Here is a 27,617-nt window from a genome sequence, read left to right as displayed (position 1 = left end):
GCATTTCTTAGATATCTTTTGGTAATAGGAATCCTTTGATATGAGAAATGCTGGAGATTAAGGAAAGGGAACTGATAAAGATCCAAATGAATCCAGTGAATTTAGGAGCAAAAAAATGGTCTTCATTCAAAAGGGAATGCATTTGAGAACTAGAAAATGAAGAACTAGAAGTCATGAGGATTGGATAGGGCACTTTATCAAAGAAGAGGGTTTGCCTGGGCAGATATACCAGATTGGTACAGAATATTGTAGATTATGTGATTTGTTTGGAAACTGTGTCCATTTTCACATCAGTGTTTCTATCTTTGATCTTTGTTACATTAAACAAGCAATTTTGTCCACTAAAGTTCCATTTAGTCTTATCCCTTTCAGCTAATAGTTTAATATTTATATATTTTTTTAGACTTTCATTGTCACCCTGTTAGTCATTTAAACACAGTCACTGTGTACAGTGTCATTAATAGAAATATAAGTGCCCCAATATAGGTAAATAAATTTACAGTTGATGGTATAACATTTCAATCACAAACACATAAAATCAAAAGTAGACTTATAGGAAGGGTACTTTACTATTGGAGAGTAGAACTTGCTTTTAGAAAATAAACTCACCCTGTTCTTTTTAACATATGTTAATATTCCTGTTTGAAGTACAATGTATTGTTTATTGAAAAGTCTTTTGACCCAACTGATGATACATTTTTATTTTCTGTGTCAGTTATTTTGATCAGGCAGTATTTTAGAATATATTCATGCACTTAAATATTTATATAAAATCTTATTTTGGTAATATAAACAGAGCTATGATACACAAGACACTTAATTTAAAGTATAGAAACACAGCAAAGAAAAAATACAAAGTCCAATATTTCTGCACCATTGCCTGATTTACAAAAGTAATCTAATACAAATGTTTATTCTCAGTACAATATCAACACTCAGAGATTTTAGATAGCAAAAGATTATACTGAAGTCGATGAGGCAGAACCCCGTTAATAAAATTAACTGCTAACTCATAATCTAAATGAAGTCAACCATTTTAAGCTGTGAATTCTGTAAGATACTTATTGAGAAAAGTGAAAGGACAACATTTATTATACTTCGAAGTTAGTAATGTACTTGACTCAACAATGCAGTGTTGGAGTCTTTGAGGGAGCTGAGACTATTTTTACTTAATTATTATTATTATTTAAACAACTTGTGAATAGGCATTCAACAAGAAAGCTGACTTCTAAAAAGAGTAAGCTCTTACTGATTTGTCCTTTGCCCTGAAACAAATAATCCTGATATTTCTGTATTTCACACCCTCAATGCATTTTCTTCTGTCATTTCTCTCCATTTCAGGGAAAGTATAGGATTCATGTCTATTGACCTAAATCTTCTTTAAAGAATGTTTTCTTCTAGTTTATCTGCAGTGTCATATTCCTCATATCCTTAATTTATATCATGAAAATGAGAATTTAGTGGGAAAATGGTAGAGTAGAAAGCTCCAGTATCATTCCCTCTACCAGAACAACTTAACAGGCACAGATTGTCTAAATCAACTGTTTTGAAACTCTGGAGACCAGTAGACCATTATATAGTATTCAGGGAAAAGTGGAAGGAAGAGTGTGGTAAATTATAATAATTACCAGTAAATTCTTCTCTCCACATAGTGGTTATTGATGCCAAGACCCCAGACTTGTGGCAGGTAGCAGAGGGATCTGGCCCCTAGTGGAGCTTGCTGGTACCAGAAAAGGACATAAAAATCCCTTCCCCAAGATCTAGGGTGGGCACAGGTCAATCAGTGATCATTGCTTTTGATTAGATACTTTGACTAGCTAGAAGCCTGGCGTAGAGTTTAGCCATTATTCCAAAGTACAGACAAAAGTCATAGCAGACACTTAAACATGATTCAGTTTCTCAGAGTTGTGGAGGACTGTTTAGGAGCTGCTTTTGCTGGGAAGGCCAAAAAGTGCAGCTCTGGGCAATCATGGAAGAAACTCCTGATCCCTTTCCTGGCTTCTCCCTCATCACTCTCCAGGACAGTTTGGAGCCAGCCAACACTCCCTTTGTGGATCTCTGGACTTGTTCAGGCTGGGAAAGACCTACAAGGGAAGTTCCTCTGCTGGAATATGCCCTCCAGGCACAAGCAGTTGGTGACAACAAAAGCAGTGTAAGAAACAATTGAACTATATGGTCTGGGTGATAAAAATGGGCCAGAAAATTCAGAAAACATCAAGAATGAAGACAAGCATGTGAATATACTTAGCAAAGACTTAAAGGAATGATTTTCAATATGCACGAAAGGTGAAGGAAAATACGAAGAAATAACTAAAGGATATTGGGAAAACAATGATGAACAATATGAGAATCTCTGTAATGATAGAAATTTTAGAAGGGTACCAAACTGAATTATTGGAGTTGAAAACCACAATAACTGAAATGAAAATTCCCAGAATAGGTTCAGATCAAACCTGGTGAAAGAAAGAATCAGTGCACTCAAAGATAAGACAATTGAAAAGAGTCAGGCTGAGAAGCAGAAAGAAAAAGGAAACACAAAAAGTGAAAATAGCCTAAGAGACATGTGGGATACCATGACGTGTATGTCCATTATAGGGGTCCCAGAAGAAGAAAAGGAGAAAGGTAAAGGAGGAATATTCAAAGAAATAATGACAGAAAACTGCCCAAACTTAGTAAAAGACATGAATGTGTATACGCAGGAAGTCTAGAGAATACCAAACAGGATAATCTTAAATAAAATACACACCTTCACATATTGATCAAACTTTTGAATGCAAAGAATAAAAAGAAAGACCTGAAAGCTGCAAGTGAATAGCAACATGTTATATACAAGAGAGTCCCATTTGGATTAAGTGCTGATTTCTCATCAGGTGCCATGAAGGCAAGAAGGCAGTGGGTTAAAATACTTTAAGTGCTTAAGGAAAACAATTGCTAACCAAGAATTTTATATCCAGTGAGATTTCATTCAAAAATAGGAGAAATTAAGATATTCCCAGATAAACAAAAGCCAATGGAGTTAATTATTACTAGACCTCCTCTGCAATCAATGCTAAAGGGAGCTCTTCAAACTGAAAGAAAAGTACATGAGACAGTGGTTCAAAGTGACATAAAGAAGTAAAGACCACAGGTAAAGGTAGCCATTTGGGTAATTCTAATTACCAGTACCATTGTACTGTGTTTTTTGGTTTGTCACACCACTTCTTATTTCACTTCTAATGCAGATGCATAAGAAATAATTATAAATCTATGGTTTTGGGCATACTGTGTACAAGGACATAATTTTTAACAAGTACCAAACAGGTAGGGAGACAGAGGGTATAGGAACTATGTATAAATATGCTATTAAAGTTAAGTTGAAATCAAATGGAATATAATTTTTTATATGTTCGTGAAGTTAAATTTTAACCCTTTGGTAACCACATGGAAAATATATGACGAATACATCCAGATAGATATGAGGAAGGACTCAAAATGCTACAATGATAAAACCAAATAAATATAAAGGTAGACATTATAGGAAGAATTGAGGGACAAAAAAGTTGTTAGATATACAAAGACTAAAAGCAAAATGGCAGAAGAATATCCTGTATTATGAGTAGTGACTTTAAATAAAAATGGATTAAATGCTTCAGTCAGAAAGTAGAGACTGGATAGAAAGGATAAAAATTCATAACTATACCATTTACAAAAGACATACTTTAAATTAAAAACAAAACAAAACTTATCTAGGGTGAATGTGAAAGGATGGAAAAATATACATACCATGCAAATAGTAACCAAAAGAGCTATACTAATATCAGATAGGACAGTTTTTAAGTAAAAAAATAGTTATGAGGGACAGAGATGTTTAATATATAATGATAAAAGGATCAATTCAACAAGATGATATAACAATTAAAAATATATGTGGGGGAGCAGATGTAGCTCAAATGTTTGTGTCCTTGCTTTCCAAGTATGATGTTCTGGACACAATCCCCGGTACCTCCTAAAAGCAAACAAACAAAATACTCATCTCTCATTGGGTAGTGGATGTAGCTCAGTGATTGAGCACCTGCTTCCCATGTATGATGAGGTCCTCGGTTCAATCTCTGGTACCTCCTAAAAATAAATTTTAAAAATATATATAGAGAGAGAGTACCCCAAAATATATGAAGCAAAAACTGTCAAATTCTAAATTAATAATTAATACAGGAGACTTCAGTACTCCACTTTCAATAATGGGTGGAACATCTAGACAGAAGATCAATATGAAAGTACAAGACTTGAATGATACTATAAATCAACTAGACCTAACAGTCATAAATATAATAAACACTTCACTCAACAGCAGCAGACTACACATTCTTCTTCTATGCACATGACTCATTCTCCCCATTAGATCATATCTTCAGTCACAAAACAAGTCTCAATAAATTTAAAATATGTAAATAATACACTGTGTCTTCACCCACAATAGAATTAAGCCAGAAATCAATAACAGAGGTAGAAAAAGAAAATTCACAAATATATGGAAATTAAACAACACACTCTTAAATAACCAATGGATTAAAGGGGAAATTATAAGGGAACTAGGAAATACCTTGAGGTAAGTTAAAATGAAAACACAACATCCAAAACTTATGAGAGGCAACAAAAGCAATGGTGAGGGGGAAATTTATAACTAAATTCTTACATTAAGAAAGAAGATCTCATATCACAGACCAAACCTCAAAACTGGAAGAACTAGAGAGAGAGAGGAAAAAAAAAAAAAGGAAACTAAACACAAAGCAAATAGAAGGAAGGATATAGCAAAGACCAGAATGAAGATAATTGAAATAGAGATTGATAGTAATAAAACAAAACAAAACAAAACAAAACAGAGAATCAACCAAACCACAAGTTGATTCTTCAAAAAAATCAATAAAATTGAAAAACATTTAGAAAAATGAAGAAAACGAGAGCGGACAAAAATGGCTAAAACCAGAAATAATAAAAGGAGGATATTACTACAAAAAACCCTGAAATTAAAAAAAACTATAGATGGATAATATGAACAACTTATGCCAACAAATTAAATAATCTAAATGAAATGGAAAAATTCCTAGAAACACCAAAGCTACTTATATTGACTCAGAAAGAAATAGATCTCAACAAACCAATAACTAGTAAAGAGACTGAATCAATTAAAAAACAACAGCAAAAACAACAAAAAGACAAGACCAGATGGTTTCATAGGGGAATTTTGCCAAGCATTCTAAGAAGAATTAACACAACTTGCTCATAGTAATCCAAAAAATTGCAGAGGAAAGATCACTCCTAATTCATTCTATGAGGCCAATGTCACCATCATACCAAAACCAGATAAAGATACCACAGAAAATGAAAATTTCAGACCATTATCTCTTGTGAATATGGAGGCAAATATTCTCAACAAATTCTAGCAAACTGAATCCAAAAACAAATTAAAAGAATTATATACCATGATCAAGTAGAGTTTATACCAGGTAACTAGGTTTAACATAAGAAAAACAATTAATGTAATAAACACATTAACAAAAAGTAAGGAAAAACAAAAAACACATGATCATATCAATTGACGCAGAAAAGGCATTTGACAAAATCCAGCACTCCTTCTGGACAAAACACTTAATAAACTAGAAGTAGAAGGAAACTTCCTCAGCATGATAAAAAGCCTATATGAAAAATCCACCATTAATATCATACTTTATGGTGAAAGACTGAAAACTTTCCGTCTGAAATCAGGAACAAGAAAAGAAGCCAATGTCACCACTGTTATTCAACACTGTAATGAAAGCTCTAGCCAGAAAAATTAAAAAGGAAAAAGAAGTAAAAAGCATTCAAATTGGAATGGAAGAAGTAAAATTTTGCATAATTGCAGATGACATGATCCTGTACACAGAAAATCCTGAAAAATCAACAAAACCCCTAGAGCTAAAAAATGAATTCACCACAGTGGCAAAATACAAGATCAACACTTAAAAACCATTAGTGTTTCTATACGCAAGCAATGAAGTATCAGAAGAAGAAATCAAGAAAAGTTTCCATTTACAATAGCAACTAAAAGACACAAATATGTAAGAATAAATCTAACCAAGGATATAAAGCACTTGTATATGGAAAACTGTCAAATATTGCTAGTAAAAATTAAAGATGACCTAAATAAATGGAAGGACATTCCATGTTCAGGACTAGAAGACTAAATATTGTTAGAATGTCCAATTCTACCCAAAATGATTTACAAACTCAATGCAATTCCAATAAAATTCCAACAACTAATTTTGAAGAAATGGAAAAGTCAAATATCAAATTTATATGGAAAAGTAAGGGGCCCTAAATTGTCAAAACTATCTTGAAAAAGAAGAATGAAGTTGGAGGACTCATATTTCCTGATATTAATACTTATTAAAGAGCCACAGTAGTTAGAACAGTTAGTTACTGCACAAGGACAGACATACAGATCAGTGGAATCAAATTGAGAGCTCAGAAATCAATGTGCACTATTATGGCAAACTGATTTTTGAGAAGGGTGCCACATCCACTCAATTGGGAACCAGTCTCTTCACAAATATTGCTGGGAAAACTGGATCTCCCTTTGCAGAGAATGAATGTGGACCTCTGCCTCACACCATATACAAAATCAACCAAATGGATCATAGACCTAAATATAAGAGCCAGAACTATAACATTCTAGAAGAAAATGTAGGGAAGCATCTTCAGGGCTTTATGTTTGACAGTGGTTTCTTAGATTCTATACCCAAAACACCATCAATGAAAGAAAACGTAGATAAATAAGACCTCATAAAAATTAAAAACATTTATGCCTCCAAGGAATTTATTATGAAAATAAAACAACATCCTAAAAAATGGTAGAAAATATTTGGAAACCACATAACTGATAAAGTTTTAATATCCAGAATATATGAAGAAATCCTACAATGCAACAGCAAAAAGACAAAGAACCCAATTAAAAAATGGGCAAAAGACTTGCATAGACATTTTTCCAAAGAAGATATGCAAATGGTAAAACAAACAAACAAACACAAAAGCACATGTAAAATGATGCCTAACATCATTTGCTCTCAGGGAAATACAAATGAAACCACAATGAGACAATTTTACACACACTAGAATGGCTACTATTTTAAAATATGGAAAATTACAGCTTTGAGAGAATGTGGAGAAATAAATTCATTCTTTGCTAGTGGGAATGTAAAATGGTGTGGCTGTTGTGGAAAACAATTTGGCAGTTCTTCAGAAGGTTGAATATACAATTACCATATGATCCTTAAGTACTATCATATATAGATGACATTCCAATTCTTGACATATGGAATTAAACAATATCTTTCATATATTAAAAATTATGTTCTAAATTGAAGACATCCAAATTCTTGGCATAAAGACTTAAACAGTACATTCATTATGGACAGATGAGATTCTAAGTGCCAAATATGGCTAGCTGATTTAATTGAAATGGTTTCAAATGTTTCTCCATTGCATTGGTTTCTCTCTTTGAAGAGATTTATTTTTATTAACTTGGAGGTTAAATAGCAGTAAAAATAAGTTATTTTTGAGAATAACTTGTTTTTACAAATATCATTGTATTATTTAAGATAAATCTACCTACTTAAAAACAATTTTAACAATACGCTTTCATCAATTGTAATAAATGTACCATACCAAGACAAGATGTTAATAATTGGGTGGTATAGATTAATCATCTATTTTATGCACAATTGTTCTGTAAACCCACAACTTCTCTAATAAAAAAAGGGGAATTTATTTAAAGTTTTTAATGTGCTAATAATTTGCATGAATCTAATGTAACATTTATATGTTAAATGTTATAAGATATTTAAATACATATTTTATCTTTCCTCTTGCAGTCTTGGGTTTATTATTTCGACTTGATTCCTTTCAATCTCTCATTGCATTTTGCCATTCAGACTCAATTCAGAAAATGACTTAATTCACCAAAAATTTCGAGCATCTCCTGTAGATACACCCCATAGAAATATTTTTCCTCTCCTGACTGTCCAGATACAGAAAAAAAATGTCAGTAGAGCTTCATACTCAAGTAAAATTTATTTATTTCAGTTAATCTAGGGATTTTATTTACATATACTCTATATGGAGAAAAGTGGAGATGGCAAGAGTAACTAGAAACTGAAGAATCAAGACTGTGTGCAAGACATCACCATCCCGGAGTCCACAGAGTGGAAGAATAAAATATGGACTAGAGTGGACTTACTGATATTCTACTATAAAACTATTGTGATGAGTAATAGAAGGAAATTTAGCACTGAGGTTGAGAAAATGGCCACAGTACTTGCTGAGGGCAGGGAGAGGGTAGAAGAGATGCGATGTGGGGGCATTTTTGGGATTTTGAATTGTCCTTAATGATATTGCAGGGTCCAATGCTGAACCTTATATATTCGGCCATAACCCACTGAATGTACTGGGGGAGAGTGTGAACTATAGGGTAAACTATTATCTGTGTAGAGCAGCAGTGCTCCAAAATGTGTTCACCAGGTGCAACGAGTGTGCCACAATGATGGGGGAGGTTGTTGGTATGGGAGGCATGGGGTGTGGGGGTGGGGGGTATACAGGAACTTCTTATATTTTTTAGTGTAACATTTTTTGTGTGATATATATATTTTCAAAAAAATACAATTTATAAAAATGATATGGGGGGTGAGGAGTGGGTTATACGAGAACCTCCTATTTTTCTTGTTTTTTTATGTTTTTTAATGTAACATTCCTTGTGATCTATTAACTTTAATTTTTAAAAAAATAGTGTGTGCAATGAATTTTGGATGGATTAATTGCTACTGTGTCTTCATCCTGCATCCTTGCATGCCATTTTCAAAGTGTCGTCACCTATTTCCTTGCCTAAGTAGCAGATATCACGTTAACCTCGGGTTACAACTATGAATTGCTCTTTAGTCTTGATCTTTTCCACCACTATTGTTGGTAGGATAGCCCAAACAATTTGAGCACATAGCTAGTATTACAGGGACTGCAGCAGTTGTGATTTTTACTATATTGGACATGGAAGATGGAGAGGTATGAGACATTTTGATGGGGATAGTGAAGGTAGAGGGTACACAAAACGCAAGCTAAGAGATAATATAAAGAAATATGTTTATCCTTTGATTCTCTTTTCCCAATTTCAATGTATTCCTTTGCATTAAATATAAAGTTAATATGCATATTTCTTATATTGCATTGCATTCCTAGAAACAGAATCTGAGTCAATTTTATACAGAAGCTTCCTTGGGGAGTGTACTTAGGAACTATATCTGTCAAGAACTCCTGAGAGAGGGAATGGGCAGGGAGAGGCCTCAAGCCTTTCTATTGGGACAGGAGCCTTGGATCTGCATAGCCCTTGGGAGTTGTACCCAATTACTTGTCGCAAATTAGTTTGTGAGCTCTCAGCATCTTATTTTTCCAGGAGCTGAAGGATGAGTGCTTTGATGGTGGGCAGGGGGGCGGGGTGGAGAATCAAGACGAAGCATCACAGTACCCATTATTTTGCCCTTATGCTTAAATTTCTCAAGAATTTAGGAAATTTGCATACTATATTGCCATATTTTCTCTGATTACCATCACTATCATTTTACTTTTTAAGCTTGTAAAGAAGGATTAAAGGAAGGAAAAGAAACTCAGGAAGCCATAAAAATACAATATATTGGAAAAATGATAAAAAAAAAAGAGTCTGAGCTGTTGATTTGTACACATATTTGTAACTGCCCTGTTCTTTACCTCCAGATTCATATCCTGATTATCAGTTATAATAAATGTAGCACACCAAAGCAAGATGTTAATAATTGGGTAGTATAGATTAATCCTCTATTCAGTTTAGCCTCACATTAAGTAAAAACATCTCCAAAAATTCTATTTACAAGTGGGTCCCCATTCACAGATGGGATGGTGTTTGTAGTGGAGAATGGGTTAGGACTTGAGCATGTATTTGGGGGGCATAATTCAATCCATAACAATGCTTAAATACTGTTAATTGCTTCTCAGATGGCTACCTATTATCTCCTTGCACACCTTTATTGCTTTGGAGTTAACTTGTTAAGAATCAATTAGTCATTTCCAAGGAGTTGAAACTTCTAATTTTTCGTTCTTTTATGGTCAGATTAAAGAAGCCACTTACGTGCGTGTGGTATATCTGTGTGTGTATGTGTGTATTTTCTTTTCTTTTCTTTCTCAATTTTCCTGCCAAATAGTACTCCTACTAAATGTTTAGGATGCTATTTATAAGCAAGGTATGAAACACATAAGAATCCCCCTGTTCAGCTGGATTTCATCTTGTAGAGCTACAGGACAGAGAAAAAAGAAAATTAACCAGAAAGAAAAGCAATATGCCTTATGGTGAGAAACCCTCTGGAGGAAAATGAAATAAGAAAGAGAGATAGGAAGTTCAGGTATGAGTACAGAGGAGGTTTTACAATATAAATAGGAGGGTCAGAGACTTCCTCCAGAGAGGGTGATATTTGAATGAGGTAAATTTATGCCCTTATTACTTGAAACATGAATAGTTAATTAATTATTCTCACATGTTGATCTAAATATATTTTCCAAAATGAAATTCTCATGGCCTTAAAATATTTATGCTAGTAACTTGTTTCTGACTTTAAACTCTGAAATTAGTGATATATATTACTTTTTTCTACTTGAAAAGATTGCACTCGACATAATACTTTAAACAGATTGTTCCAATTATCTATGAATAAATAACAAATTGCCTGGAAACTTTGACAATAAAGCAAGAGCTTTATTTGGTGAAACAATGTTAGGCATTATGAATCTGGGCAGAGCTTAGGTGGGTAATTCTCTGTTCTACTGTTGATGTTGACTGAAGTATTCAGTAGACAGATGGTTGGGGCAGGACTGGAAGGATCAAGATGACTTCATTCATATGTCTGGCTTTGGTACAGATGGCCAGACCCCTTGGCACAGCTGAGAATGTTAACCAAAATGCTTACACAAGGCCTCTCCATTGTCAGGGTCTCAGGGCAGTCAGACTTCTTATATGGCAGTTCTGGGGTCCCAGAGATGGTGTTTTAAGACATAAGAAATGGAAAGTGGCAATTTCTTAAGCCTTAAGTTAAAAAACTGATAGTAACATTTCTAACATACTCTGTTCGTCAAAACAGATTAAAGGGGAAGGGATAAAACTCCACAAAAAAAAGTTTGTGATGATCTATATTCTTCCTCAGGGATAGAAGTGGGATAGTCAAGATATAAAACATGGAGAGGCAAAATTAGGTCCAAAGCATTGCACTTTTGCTCCTGCTTATAAACTTTCCCCAAAACCAAGATTCTCATCAGATATTTTCTTTTTTTACAGTGACATGAAAAAGGTTGGTGTCACTGTGGTTGGGCCACAGAAGAAGATTATCAGTAGCATTAAAGCACTAGAAACACAATCAAAGAATGGTCCAGTTCCAGTGTAAACTGCAACTTCCAGAAGGAAATGATGACTGAGAAGCATACAGCATCACTTTGCAGGCCGATGATAATTCTGGAGAAACTGGTGAAAATTCCAAGCCCAATAAGAAACTCAGATATGAGTACAAATGCCTTAAAATGGAATTGAAAAACTCATTCTTTTCCCCTATTATTTAGTGGATGGGTGGGTGGATTTTGTTTTATAATTGCTCTTCATATATTAGTTGATGAATTGAATGAAAATTCTTCAGTGCAAAATGATGAAGAACTAGCATAGAGCCATTGATCATAAAACGACTGTCATAAAAGCAAAACAAGTGGAAAAAGCAAAATGGACATGGTGGCTTTGTTTACTAATAGCCACAAAATAAAAGACTTGCAATATTTTTATACACAGAAGAAATCTGTAACAGGTATTTTGTTTCTTTAAAAGCAAGCAAAATAGAGGAGTTTATACCTCAAACTATCTGGCCATATTTACTACCTTATAATTGTATTTTCTCTTTTATCTGTTTAAAGTATATAGAAATGAAATTTGTAGTTGTGTTAAGTATTACATATTTTTAATTGTTAGCTTCCTTAAGTATTACCATGTAAAAATGTCTTAATTTTGAAAAAAATCATATTTATTTTCTTTTGAATTTTTTATTGTTTTATATTTATGCTTTGGTGATTTAATTAGGATTTGTTACAACCAAGTGCCAAATGCTCTTTCAAATGGTCAGCAGTAGGAAACGTGGTTAACTAGGCATAGAGAATGATGGATTTATTTCCAGATATTTTGAACCATACGCATATATATAGCTATAAAAGAAAAAATGAATCCCTTAACCTGTCCATACACTCACCAAACAACTCGGAGTCTGAAACATCCTATTCATTTTGGTCTCTCCATTTATTATATACAGCATGCTCCTAATTTAGTGTTAATATACTGCCTTGTATGTAATCAATTCTCAACCAGAATATATACCTTCCCTGGTGCTTAGGGGACTATTAACTCCCTTCATTGGTGAAGGAGTCATGTTAGAACTCCTGAATGAGGAATAGCTACACTGGAAAGAACTGGAATCCTATCTAGATTGCTGCATTAATTGGCAACATAGCCAATAAGCTAATGCATGTATCAAAAACTCACTGGCTGAATGGCTTTGAAAAGACACTTAATATCTTTGCCTAAATTGACTGAGCTGTTTGATAACAAAACTACTGATATGCATCACTGGGATTCAGAATCAATTAATTGACATGATGATCATCAATACTAGGTTTTACTATCTTTATGAGTCTTCCACTGCAATGCACTTATTATACTTCGGTGCATAACTTATAAGCATTGAACTTTACATTTATTAAGCATATCAGCTTCAAAATTGCTGGTAACCTAGCAAATGCCTCAGAATCCACAGGCAGTGGAAGATCTCTCTCATTGCTGGAATTTAGACTTACTACTCTGTAAAGCAAATAATGAGCATGCTCAGTAATATTTGAAAAGATGTACCTGGTGGACAAGTAGTAGCTTTTAATATATTCTAATCCTATCTATACTCTTTCTAAGGCTGATATATTGATCATGTCATGGGTATAGGAAATACATATTTCATAGAAGAAAATGGATAATACAATGCTGCAATCTTTATGTTCTTATGCAAAATGGAACACTAACGAAATACTGCCTACAGGCACAGGTCAAAATTCACAAGTGCCAAACGCTTTTAAGTTTAGTATCTAAGTTTGTGTTCCTTCAAATAAGAGATTGTTTCTCAAAGTCTAGCAATATTCCTTATAGTCAAATCAACCTACTAGAATTCGGTGTTGGATATATAAGAGCATGAACTTTAAAAAAAGATTTATGGGGTTATGAAATTAATCACAAATTCACTTAAGCCTGTTAGAAGCAGGTAGAAAAACATTTTACTTTCAATGAAACATTTTGTGTTGCGAAATGTTAGATTGCGATCTAAATCTGGCTTCAATCTCATTTTCTCCGGGACTAGTGTTTACTTTCTTAAATATTATCCTGAGCATGTTGAACAAAATCTGTGCATTTCATAAACACATGGAAGTGAGGATTGGTTGGATCTAATTCATTTATTTTGGTTGTGGTTTCGTTTGAAAGTAGAGGTTGTGTACACAGTATGTTGCTCTTCATTTATCAATATTTTTCTACCTGACCTCTTATAAATTTACTTTATAGAATTTTTACCCTGTACATATGTAAACATAACAGTGTGCGATTCTTAATTGTGAGGTAGAGGTACTAGAATGCTTGTGGCCATCTCTTTGTACAGGAACTACTTGATTTTCAATAAACATAAAACCACAACTCATTCACAGTATTATGTACCATATTATCTGTTTTGTATCTTAAATTTAACTACATATATTATTTATTTCTGTTAACTTACCTTGTTTATTCTGTACTAAATATCAATTAAGCCAGGTATAAATGCGGTATCATTAGCAATATGTATTTACTTTAAACTTGCATTTTCACAATATTACTCATTTAGTTTATGTTGTACAATTGTAGATGGCCTCTTACTAATGTAAAATGATTTGTAGTGGAAACATTTATATTTTTATAATAAACATAATGAAAATATTTTTTACAGATCAGAATTCAGAAGTTGTCTTTGATGCTTTTTAAAAATTATAAAAATATGTTTTACATAGCAAAATAATGAAATTTATATGCCACTAAGAATGTTCTTATGCTTCTTTTTTTCTCCAGGAGTGAGGAGAGATTCATGCTATACTATCCACATTTTTTAATCCAGATTTCATATTATCAATAAGTTAGAAAAATAATGTTATTCCCTTCATGGTTAATGTACGCAGCTATATTAGAGAGTTCTCATTTGTATACAAGTGACAAAAAACAAATGTATTAGCTTAAAGAAATAATCTGGTCAGGTGAAATAAAATAAATGAAAATGAAAAACAAACAAATACAAATGACACCCTAAGAAACACTTGATACATTATATCAAGTAGTGCCTTCATCATCTACAGTCTACTTAGAAAAAAGCTAGCACACAATATAAAACAAAATAAGAGAAGTGATAAAGATTCTCATAGAGATAGAAGTGGTTAGTGATGCATCATGAAACATGTCAGATTCATGTTTACCTTGAAGCATTTGATCTTGTGGAGTGGAGTAGAAAATAGCTTATAACTAAAAGAGCTGCTAAATAAAGGGGAAGAAGTAAAAATGAATATGTTCATTTAATAGATATGTATTAAGCACTATTATGAGCCAGGAGTTTTGCTGTCACTATGTACAAGTTTATTTCAATGTATCTTTATAACAGTCTTATAATAGATATTTCCTCCTTTTAATAAATGAGAAAATCGAGGTTCAAAATGTCAAAGTTATCTTCCCAAGGTCAACTTAATATAGATTAGCAGATATTTCAAACCGGGATCTTCGTAGTCTATGTTTTTTCTGTAATACCATTGCACCCCAATTCTCAAAATACTTTAGGACAGTGACAATGGCAATTTGCAAAAATGGTTTTAGGAGAGACTGTACATTAAATAGATTATGTTGTTAGAAATTCAATTTTGTGTTCTAGGGATGAAGTAATTCATTTACTCTTCCTTGATGGTAGAAGAAAAATGAAGATTGGACTGCATAGAAAGACACATAAGGAAGAATTAACAGAATTTATGAACTTGATTTGAGGATTTTCTGAAAGAGAGGAACCAAAACAAACCATAAAATGTAGGTCCTGAGTGTCTGTGGAAATGATGGTACCATTAGTAAGAAGTAGGGAATAAAGAGAAATCAGTTTAACAATAGGAATTTGCTAAATTTATGGTGTTAGCAGACATAATGAAGTTAATGGGTACTGAAGAGTGGTTCTTAGGTTTAGAAAAAGGAAAACAAGGATAAAAATTATATGCAAAGATATGTCTGATACTATGTAAATATCTGCATGTTTATTTGTAGGTATATATAACACACACCTTTATTGCTAACTGCCTTTCTTAGTTAAGTTTATGTAGTTGCTGTAATAGTTATGTCTCCAAATGTTATCAGTTTAAAACTATACACACATACACATATACAGACACACACACACACACACACATATATATATATCACAAAATAATACAATGTAGGTCTTTGGCAGGTGGACTTGCCTTGCAGTGATTTAGAGTTCAGATGCACTCCATCTTGTGTGTATAGAGAATCCTTTCTTTCCAGCCCATAAAATGGAAGAGAAGCTTGTCTGTGGTAGATTTTATGAGATATACCTATAGGTGGCACACATCATTTCTACTCTCATTCTCTTTATAAGAACTCAAACATATGACTGCAATGAACTGTACGAGAGTGTGGGAAGTACAGTCTAATGGTGTGCTACACCAAAGATATGTGTGTGTGTGTGTGTGTGTGTATGTTTATGTATATGTATATCCTACCACAGCCTCTGTTAGTCCTTCATAACTTGCCTGGATTACTGAAAGAATCTCTTACCTAATGCCTCTGTTTCCAGTTCTGATATTGCCAACATAGTCTCCTACCTGCAGCCAGGCTAATATATTAGAGCAAATCTCACTATGTGGTCCCTCATCTTACAACATCTAGAGACTCCCCAGGAAGGCTTGCAAACTTAAATGTCTCAAGGACTTGGCTGGTTATATAAATGAATGAAGCAAGGGGGAGCCTGGTGACCCATAAAGCAACTTTCCTTCCTCCAGAGGAAACTTCCTCAAGTAAAAAGCAACACAGAAATGTTCAGTGTCCTTAGTGAATTCCTGATGTTTTTAAAGATCTGGATTTTCATGACAAATGTTCATATATTTTAAATACAGTAACCTAAGAGCAAAGAAAACACATCCATGGACTGATCTCAGCCTGTAGCTGCTGTTATATCATTCCTAGAATGCAGAATTCTCCTTAGTATTGGCATATGAGAGTTCTATTAAATAAAACCCTGCTTTTCTCCTGTTTCTTCACTACTTTCACAAACTACACAGCTGTACTCAGCCACTTGTCATTCACTGAATATTCCATGCTTTTTTTCCCAATGTATCAGTATCTTTGACCTTTCTGTTCCCTGTCTATAATCAGCTAACCAATCTCTATTAATTTTTTTCAAGTCTCGTGATCTTCCCTGTATTGGGTTAGCTGTCTTTTTATTGCATCAATAGAACCCTGAGCTTAATGCTGTCATAACACTTAACAACATACACTGAAATTGTCTTTTCTCTAAGCCCTCTCTAAACTCTTAGCTATAGGCACCTTGAACAGGGACTGTGCCTTGTAAACTACTGTCACCCCATTGCCCATTGCTATGGCTGGCTTATAATAACCATTCAAAAATATTTTATTTGAATTGATATATTAAAATTGTTGATAATATAATAAAGGATGACATCCTGATTTTTTTCCCTCATAGGGGAATGTGTAACTTTTCTTCAGGTTAATAAAACTAGTTAATGTTTTAGTTGACTATCGTGGATCACTGAACATTCTGATTTCTTCGAAATCTGGTTCATTTTCACAGAACTTTGTGGACTCCTTTCATTGGTCTCAGTGCTCCCATTTTTCTTAGTGCAGTTAAGTTGTTTAAGTAGACCCTTGAAACAGCGCTAAGCTATAAAAATTTAACAAGGTGAATGCCAAAGTTTTTTGATCCTTTCTACATTCTTACTATGTACAAATAATGTCAACATGCCTACTAAAAACTATACTCCTTATGGGGCATCTGGGATCCACATTCTATTGATCCAGAGCATCTAGATACAGTATGGGAAAATAAGTGGTAGATCAAATTCACCATAAAATGAAGATTTTGGAGATTTACAGAGGCCCTTATCTTGAAACTCTCTGGGAAACCCAGTAACAAGTTGATGGATAATATTCATGATTAAGCCATATTTTCCCTAGACCACCTTTCTTTTTTGAAGGATGACAATTTCTACTTCAATTAAATATAAAATGTCTATAGTAATAATAATGACAAACTGCTCAATTGCTGCTTCATATACATACATATATATTATATTTAAATCTCTAAATAACAATTAACAATTCAATTGAACATTTGTTATGTACCAAGGACTGATAAATATCTATATAACTCTTTATCTATAGCCCTATATCTCTATGTATCTATTTATCCATTTATCATCACTCTATCTAATTTTGTTTAATTCTCCCAACAGCCCTTGAAATGTTATTATCTACTTTCAGATCAAGTAAAGTGGTTAATTAGTCAAACAGATCATTCTACTAGCAAGTGGAAGAACCAAAGTAAAAATCAACTCCAAGACACTTGTTCTAAATGAACACTCTAGCATCTGTCAGTATAATACTATTAATAGGAAAAAATCTGGAAATAATTATCATAAGCATTTTGGAATTTAAATCTTGGGTAATCTCTATTTTCAGTAGGCATGGATATTATTCAGTGACTGTTAGTAGAGACACATCTCTGAAGAATGCTTTGATTGTTACTACCATGGTAGGGGAAGGATAAGGCAGTTACCCTTGATTTCATTTCTGTGAACTCTGTTTCAATAGCATGAGGTTTTTCTGACATATGGTGAAGCCTTCAAGCAAACATGCTCCCTTATACATTCAACAAATAATCTAATTTGGAAACACCAAATACCACAAGGAAGAAGTAGTACTCTTGTGCTATTTTCTGACAGATTTCCACACCAATGATTTATGGAAGTGTGTTAAGTTTGGGGTTCTTATCTGAAGCCAAAAAAAAAGCCCTTAAATTTTTGAAGCCTATCGCCCTCAATGATGGAATCCAAAACCTTGGAATGTTTGCTAAAATCAAGGATGAGAGAACACAGAATGTCATGTACTATCAAGAACTTATTGACTTTCATATGGTACTCATTTATTCTTGTATAAGGCAAAATCAAAAGCCTTGGGTAGAAGCCAATACAAATTGTTACAGATAACACTATCTGAATTTAACTGCCACAGGTATGCTTCATATAATAAATATATATTTCATATCAAAACAAAAATGCAAAGAGTCTAGTCAAAATTCATTTTAATACTCTTCTTTAGGGAATTCTCAGTTTACCAGTATTACTCTGTATCTTTGGAGAGCCCTTGATAATCAATTTGCTTCATGTTTCTCACTCTACAGATAATAGATATACATACACATGCACAGTTACCTTTTCATTCTATACTCTCTGAAAATTAGAATGTTGAAATCTTGTTGCAACGATATCTTAGGGTAGTATAATTAAGTTTCAATAGATAAATGATTAGTATCTGGTTGTAGAATCAAATAGGTTAAGTTGCTGGTATTTTTAAAAATATTTTGGCAAATAGTAAATTGTTCTATGTTTAACTGGCTACAGTTCAGTTTAAGGTACCTTTTGAACACAGAAGGCTCTAGTATTACAGTAGCTATAATTTTTAACCAAATAATGATGATTTAATTATCCAATGCCTAACCCAGTACCAGGTACACACTTGCTAAATAGATACACAATTTGTATATGTTAAATGAATGTTAAATTTAATGCTGGAGGACACATGGGTAATAGTAACTTTTTCAAATATTACGGATGCTGTGAATAATGTAAAATTAAATTCCACTTAGGTTAATATTTCTCTCAAACACCTAGAGAGTTTTTTGAAGGCAGGTATAATCCATTTCATGGCCTGGATCAGGCCCTGACCGACAGAATAGGGTCAATTATTTGTTAAATATATATGTTTTTTAATGAAACATCACTTTGAGTAAAAAAAAAATACTATCTTATATTTCCCCAAGTGAAGAAAGGGAAATACATATATATTAAGTGGCTTTATAATATTTAAATAATTAATAAATGCCAAAGCCAAGAATACTCAAGAATTCTGAAAAATGTTTTCCTCCTAAAACAGCCTGTGCATGAAAAGTATCAAGAAATATTTAAGAGGGCAGTAATAATGGTAGTACAACATTGTAAATGTAATGAAAAACACTGAATTATAAATTTGAATGACATTAAAAGGGGAAATTTTAGGTTGTATATATGTTGTTAGAATAAACGGTTAAGAAAATAAATATTAAAGAAAGGTGGATTCTTTTTATTTTAAATGAATGTTCCAGTTAATATGTGTGGTGAATTGAATTGTGAACCTTAGTTTGGGCATGTTCTTGGTCTTGGTGCACATTCTTGTGGGTATGGACCCATTATAAAAACAGTGTCCTAGAGATGTTACTTCAGTTATGGCGTTACCCAAGTGAATCAAGTTGGGCTTTACCATGGATTACTAGAGTCAGAATGAAATTCAGACATAGAGAGAGAAAGTCATGTGAAGAAGCTGGAAGTCAAAGAAATCTAGAGGAGAAAGGCGAGGACATGATCACATAACAGAAAAGCCAAACAACTCCAAGGATTGCCTGCCAGCCAGGAGATACTGACCATGAGAAGAAGAAACTTTATAGCCTCTGAAATCATGAGCCAATATATTCCTGTTTTAAAGGCAACCTTGTAAAGGTATGTTACTTGTTTTAGGAGTTAGGAAACTAAGATTCTTTAGTAGTATAATGTTTATTTGCCAATGTTACCAATGCAAACTTCAAGAAATGGCTGACTTCTCTCTGGGCTTCTCTCTCGGCCTCTTGGACTTTCTCTGTTCTCTCTCTCAGAAGGTAGAGTCAAAATGGCAGGTGTCTTCTGTGTGTTTCTGCTTTCAGTTCTCAGTTTATATAAGACCCTAGCAAGATTGTGGAGATCTAACCTGGGTCATGAGTCATTGATGCAGTTGATTCAAAGGCCCTAAAATAACCCAATTAAAGTGATCTAAACAAAAGGTCCCTTAACTGAATCTAATGCAATTGAGGGGCCCCACACCCACAGGAATGGATTAATTTAAGAAAATGATCTTTTCTGGGACTCACAAAATTTCAGACTGTCACACTCCACCCTCTGGAACTCAAAATGACATGTTCTTTCCATATGCAAAATACATTCATTCCATCACAATATATAAAAAGCCTTAAACCATTTTAGTAGCAATGCTGAGTACAAAATCTTATAAAAATCGGTTATAGGCACACAGTCTGTCTTGGGTCAAAATTCCCCTCTAGCCACAGACCTGTGAAATTTAGAAAATAAGCCATCAGGTTCCAATATAGAAAGAAGGGTCAGTCACAGGATAAATATTTGCATTATCATAGGGAGAAATTGGAAGGAAAACAGGCATCATGGGTCTCAAAGAGTTCTGAAAACCTGTAGGGCATATTCCATTAGATTTCAAAGTCTTAGAGTCATCTATAGAATGATGTCTTTTTCTCTTTGGGGTCTCATGGAGGCCCATGCCTTCCGAGGACTAGCACAGTAACTGTCTTCTTGATTCCAGCCTCATGCAGCACCTGAGATCTAGGTCTCACTCTCCAGGAACACTGAGGTGATGGGCACAATCACCCTGAGATGGTTAGGCTACAATGTCAACTTGGCCAGGTAATGGTGTCCAGTTTGGTCAAGGGAGCACTGGGCTAATTGTAATACAAAGGCATTTTATAGACTTTAATCATCAGATAGTTGATTGCATAGATGGCTGGTTGCACCTAAAATCAACTAAGGAGATTGCTCTCAGCAATGAGTGACATCTCATTCAATCACTTGAAGAACTTAAAAGGGGAAGTGATTCCTTCATTAAGGGAGAGAATTCCCATCTTTACTTCAGACAGTCAGCATTTCCTGGAACTCATCAAGGACTTTCTTTGGAACCCCTGGTTTGCAGCCTGCCCTGTGGAATTTGGACTTGTGTATCATGATCATGTGAGACAATTCTATAAAATCTCATACTATTTACAGATATTTACTTTTGCTTCTGTTTCCCTAGAGAACCCTGACTAATACACTCCCCAAACTAAGAAGCAGTCTCAACCCCCTTAGCACAATGGTGTGGTGGCCACATTCTCCGGAAACACTAGCTCACAAGCCTAACCCACTCAGAATTGTTGGGTAGAGACCTAACTCTCCCTAATCACTGGGGAATGTGTCCTACTCTCTCTGTAGCCTGGGGCCAAACTCTTCCTAAATAATGATGCAGAAAGTCCACCCTAAGCCCAGGATACAGTCACACAGGGGTGGTATCCCTCTCTTGGCCTAAAAAGATTCTTAAGTCCAGACCTCAGCTTTCATGGTTTGGCTCTTGAAGTCATTTTTCCTTCAATTTCTCCTTTTTCTGTCAGGCTGACAGTGGTTTTGTTCACACAGATCTCTCAGAAAGCTTTTTCTTTTTGCATACTGTTCACAGGGGTTCCAAACATCAGACAATATTTCCACAAACCCTTTCTGGACAACTGCATTTCCAACACTGACTTGCAGGGAAATGACTGCCTAGTTCCCTGTTCAATTAAATCCTCATATGGGGCACTATATTCTGGAGACTTGATTTCAGGAAGCTCAGAGTTACCCAAACTATCAGAAATGGTTTCTTTGTGCCCAGTAATTCAGATCTCAGTTTACCTTTTTCCTTTCTTATTTTACTATAAGTTGTAGGGAGAAGCTTGGCTACATTTTCCACGTTTAGTTTGGAAATCAAACTCAGCTTAAATGTCCAATCTTGTCACTTTCAAATTCTGCCTTCCATCTAAAATCAGGAATCAATTTTGCCAAGTTCTCTGCCACTTTAAAGGAAGGACCACCTTCCTTCCAGTCATCATTTCTGTCTAAGCCCTAATCAGAACTATTGTCAGAGTTCATATTTTTGCCAACAGCCTCTTCAAAGCAATCTAGGCCTTTTCTTTTCTTTTCAATTAATTTTTTAATTTATTTTTTTAAAGAAGCTTTAGATTACATAAATGTTACATAAAAATATAGGGGATTCCCATATGCCCTACCCAAACTTTCCATACTAATATCTTTCATTAGTGTGGTTCATTTGTTACAAATGATGAGCACATATTGAAGCATTGCTACTAACCATGGATTATAGTTTACACTCTGTCCTGCACAATTTTATAGGTTATGACAAAATGTATGACAGCCTGTATCTGTCATTGTAATGTCATGCAGGACAATTCCAAAGTCCCAAAATTGCCCCAATATTACACATATTCTTCCCTTTCCCTCCGCTCAGAATCTCTGGTGGCCTCTGCCTTTATATCAATGATAAATTTCTTCCATAACTAAAATAATAATAAGTCTATAACTAAATAATAATAAGTCTACTTTAGTCCATTGTTCATTCTGCAATCTTGAGGGTTTGGGGATGGTGAAGCCCACTCTGTTTCTAACTGAGAAGGGGCTTATATCCATGGGGAAGATGGATGGAACTATCTTGCTTGCAGTTGCAGGCACTCTTTGTTCCCTGAGATGGGCATTACCCATCATTATTTCCTTGTTAGTTGTCCTGGGTTAATCCAATTAACTGGAGAGTAGTGTTGCAACTCTGCTGAATTGCTGTCCAGCTCGGGGACAAATCAAAGATTTAAATCTCTGGGAAATATATTTAAGAAATACAGTGCTAATTATAGGTTCAAATAAAAGGGCAGAAGAGCCATGTGTAGGGAAACTATAAATGAGTCTACAACATAAACTCCAACTGTGGCAGTAAATGCAATCCTGCTGAGATATGCATAAGCATAACCTCTGAAATGACCTCCCAAATCACTTTGAAATCTCTTAGCATAAAAACTCATTTGTATTTAATATTTTCCTCTTTTGGTCAAGGTCCATTCCCAGATGCATTACTAGTTGGCTCTTGGTAATAATCCCTCAGTGCCAGGGAGGCTTATTACTGGGAGTCATGTCCCATGCTAGGGAAAAGGTAGTACATTTATATACTGAGTTTGGCTTAGAAATAGGCTACATTTAAGCAACAAGGAAGCTTTCAGGATATAACTCTTAGGCAATATATAATGCAAGGTTAAGTTTCAATTTCACAAATAAAATTTCCTAAGTACACGTCAATATTAAGGACCTGACATAATGGTCTGTCTTCCTTCACTAGGCACTACCCTTGTACTTGGGAGATATTTGTCACTCTATTAGAGAATATAGCAGGACTCCTCAGGATTCAAATTAAAAATTCTTTCAGTTATTGTGTGGGTTTTCACCCACCGAAACATGCCCCATGTACAGTTGAACATATTCATATGTCTTAGAGGAATTCTCCAGGTGCACCTTTCCTTAAATATCACCCTATCACTGATTCCCCACACCAATGATCCTCCTCCCCTGACACAGTTGTACCTCTTCTGTGACTGATCCAAAACCTCTCCAAAAATAAAGCCAACAGAATAATGAAGTAAAATTAATAAGAAAATGAAATAAGTTTTAAGAATAACACTTAAAATACAAAGAAGTTAAAAATTGAAATAATATAGAAAATTTTTAGACTTTGTGTCTTTCATCATTGTAAGATCTGTTGTCTTGTATGTACAGTGACAATTTCTTATGCATATTACCTCAGTGTCTTTTTTTCATTTTATCTTCAAAGATGCTTCAAGTTGCAGAAAAATCAAATAGAAAATATAAGGTATTCCCATATACCCAGTTTCCTGTCCCTTAATACTCTCCGCTATTATTAACATTTTACAACTGGATGGCACATTTGTTACAATTGATGTACAAATATTGGAGTATGGCCACTGATTTATATTATGATTTACATATTTCTCCATACACATTTATAGGGTTTGAGGAAATTTAAAATGCCTGTATGTTATTGCAAGATAATTCAGAACAATTCTAACACCCTTATAAATGCCCTGTGTTCCATCTATTCTATTCTTCCCTCTCCCTCCCCTCAGAACCTATGGTAATCACTGTTTTAATTTTTGAAGAATAAGATTCATAGTTACTTGCAACTATATTGAGCACTAGACATATTGGTCTGTTTTCTTTTATTAGGCACTGCCTATGTTCTTGGAGGATTCTTGTCCTTCTAATTGAGAACATAGCTGAACTCTGTAGGATAGGAATTTAATATTTTCTTGTTTATTCTGTGGGTCTCAACAGAGGATGACAAGATGAACACTTGCATATTCCATAGAAGCATGCCCCACGTGCACCCTATCTCACATATTCCCCCATGTACGATGCCCTACACCAGTAACCCTCCCCTGCCATATTTTCCAAAAGAACATTCCAACACTGTAGTTTTAACCAAAGACCTGAAAATCCCCAGAGTTCACCTGCTCCTTCTTCTAACTCCCCTCCCATTTCCATGGGTATTCCAACCCAACACTCCCACCTTACTTCTCCTCACAGACCAGCCTCTGTCAGCCTAATCCCATCACTGCACCACTCTCACATCCATTCACTGCCTAACCACACCTTTCTATCTTATCATAGATCTTGTCCATATGGGCATCTGCTTACCACCCTCTACTCTCTTTCTGTCTCCTACAAACTTATCTTCCAGGCTCTAGCTCTGAGTCTGCTCAATTTGCTTAATCTCAGTGAGTTCATGTAATATTTGTCCTTCAGTTCTTGGCTTATTTCATTTAACACAAGGTCTTCAAGATTCATCCATGCTATCCCATGTATTAATACTGCATTCATTCTTACAGGTGAGTAATATTCCATTGTATGTATATATCACAGTTTGCTTATCCATTCATCTGTTGATGAACATTTGGGTTCCTTCCAAGTTTTGGCAATAGTGAACAATGCTGCTATGAACATTAATTAAAGTGATCTAATGAAAAGATTCTTAAACTGAATCTAATACAATCAAAGGGTCCCATATTGATAGGCATCAATTAGTGTAATGACCTTTTCTGGGATTCACAAAATTTCAAACTGTGACATGTAACATCACCCCAAAATTACTGGCTTAAAATAATAAAATCCATTTATGACTCATAGTTTCTGTGGATTAAGAACTCATATATGGCACAGCATTGACAGCTGGTCTCTAATTCAGAATGTCAAGGCCTCAATGTAAGCCTGGAAGCCTGGAGTTTGCAAATCATCTTCATCTAAAGGTTCATTAACTCACATGTCTGGTGACTGATGTTGACTGTCAACTGGCTGTCTAGCTGGGCTATCAGCCAGAACACTCAACCACTGATTCTCATTTTAGCCTGGACTACTCACAGTATGATGGCTGATTCCCAGTACAAAAATCCTGAGAGATAAAGAGACAGAAGAAGAGAACCAGGCCAAAGTCTACTCACCTTCTTGCCTTCTATGATGTAGCCTCAGCAAACAGGCATCATCACTTCTACCTACCATATTACATGAGTTGCAAATATCTCTAGAGGTGTAAGTAGAAAGAACAAATATTCTACTTATTTATAGAAAAGCATGTGGACTGCTTCAACCGTGTTTGGAAAATTCAATCTGCTATAAAGAATTTATTAAATAAAGTTATTAACTGCTAATTAGGTTTCATGAAGACAGGCATTTTATCAATCAGAAATTCCTAAAACTTGTGTTTTTCAGGACTCAACAGTGGGGTGGGGTTGGGTCCAGGAAACTTCCAAGGATGGAGAAGGCATTTTAGGTCACCAGAAGCCTTTCTCTGACTGTAAGGACTTTTGGCATACTCAATCATGGAATAATTCTCCTGCTCTGATCTCTTATTCGATTGATATTTGATTTCTGACACCTGGACCTTTATTTTGGATTGTCTACTTTGCCTATTCATCGTTCATTTACTCTTCTTCTCAACACTTATATTCTGTAAATTGACTCTCTGTGGAACACTATTAAATGTTGGGGTTAGTATGATAAGACAAATGAAGCCCTTATTTACAGGAACATACATTCTAGAGAGAAAGATACAATATACAACTAAACAAATAAATATGGTCATTCAAATTAAATATTGGATTTTGAGAAAAAATTAAAAATGAAATAAAAAATGAAAAAATGAAATAAAAAATGAAAAAATGAAATAAAAAATAAAGGACTTGAATACTTTAGAGATCTGGTCAGCTCATGCCTCTGTCAGGAAGCTAACAATGGAGCACAGCTCTAAGCAATTGGTAGTGTATTGTATTGTATTGGAAGATCATTTTAAGTGGAAGGAGCAACTGATCCAAACCTTGGAGAAAGAGTGAGTTGGATATTTATAAAAAAAGAAGCAAAAAACCTTGTGGTTGGAAAAGAGAACACGAGGGAGTGTATTTGATCAGGAAATTAGAGAGCTGGGCATAATCTATATTTTATGAATCTGTAAGTCATGAAACATTTTGGGAGGGATTTCATTCTACTTGCAATAAGCCACTGAAAGAGTTTTATGTGAGAAAACAATTTCTCACATAAAAATTTCTTATTTATTCTTAAAAATATGCTTTCAGTGGATATGTTAAGAGTGTGTAATGGATAAGCATGAGTAGATTCAGGAGATCAGTTAGTCCTTTGTTTCAACAGTCCAGGCAAGTGATGATATTTATGGTTGAAGCAAGGGAGATGGTGAGAAATGAAATTCTGGATATTTTTTTAAAACAAAACTTGCTAATAGATTTAATTTGGGGATTTAGGGAAGGAATGAATAAAGGATGACTTTTAGTTATATGTTTCTGGAAAACCTGGGTTTTGCCATTGAACTGAGATATGGGAAAGTAGAGGAGACTAAGAATGAAAAATTATACTGCTATTTTGGATGTAATAATTTGAGATAGGTTTTACACAACCAAGAAAAGATGTTGAGCATGCAATATATTAGCTGACACTAGAGTATGATTTTGGTATCCATCATCATTTAGAATATATTTAAAATTGTGGGATAGGCTGAGGTTTCTTAAGGAGAAAAATATGAATATATGGAACATGCAGTCAATGAGTATTTGCTGAGAACAAGTGTGCTCTATGGAGATAAACACTGAGGAAGAAAAACTGAAGGTGCTGAAGATGTTTTATTTATAGCTTCTCTCCTCATGGAGTGTTCTCCTTATTTGAGAAGAGACAAATATAGACTTCTGAAACAATTTAGAAAGGAATATATGACTTTACATCAATTTCTATGATATCACAGGGTAATCATGTGTGACAATTTGAAATTCTTTTTTGAATTCCCAAAGATTATGTTCTTAAACTAATCTGTTTCTGTGGGCGTGGTACCCTTTAATAGCATTAGATTCACTTTGATTAGATCACTTTTAATTAGATCAATTTAGGGTGTTTGGACCAAGTCATTGAAGTGTAATACAGATTAGGTCTCTGCCCTCTTGCTGGGTCTTATGCAAAAGGAGACACATATGAAGAGATAC

The 27,617-nt window shown here is 34.4% G+C and overlaps 1 protein-coding gene across 2 annotated transcripts in view; it reads left to right on the top strand.

The window, feature by feature from the left end:
* EPHA3 (EPH receptor A3) overlaps positions 1-14,082 on the top strand; it is a 361,700-nt gene extending 347,618 nt beyond the window's left edge. For both annotated transcript variants that reach the window (XM_058296035.2, XM_058296036.1), the window contains exon 17: positions 11,360-14,082. In XM_058296035.2, the coding sequence (XP_058152018.1) occupies positions 11,360-11,465 (106 nt within the window). In that variant the 3' untranslated portion in view covers positions 11,466-14,082. The remainder of the gene's footprint in view (positions 1-11,359) is intronic.
* Positions 14,083-27,617: the final 13,535 nt, after the last annotated feature.

This window comes from Dasypus novemcinctus, chromosome 4, assembly GCF_030445035.2.
Source record: "Dasypus novemcinctus isolate mDasNov1 chromosome 4, mDasNov1.1.hap2, whole genome shotgun sequence".
Classification (NCBI taxonomy): Eukaryota; Metazoa; Chordata; class Mammalia; order Cingulata; family Dasypodidae; genus Dasypus; species Dasypus novemcinctus.
The sequence above is the reverse complement of the archived record's forward strand: the minus strand, read 5'-3'. Positions and strand labels throughout refer to the sequence as shown.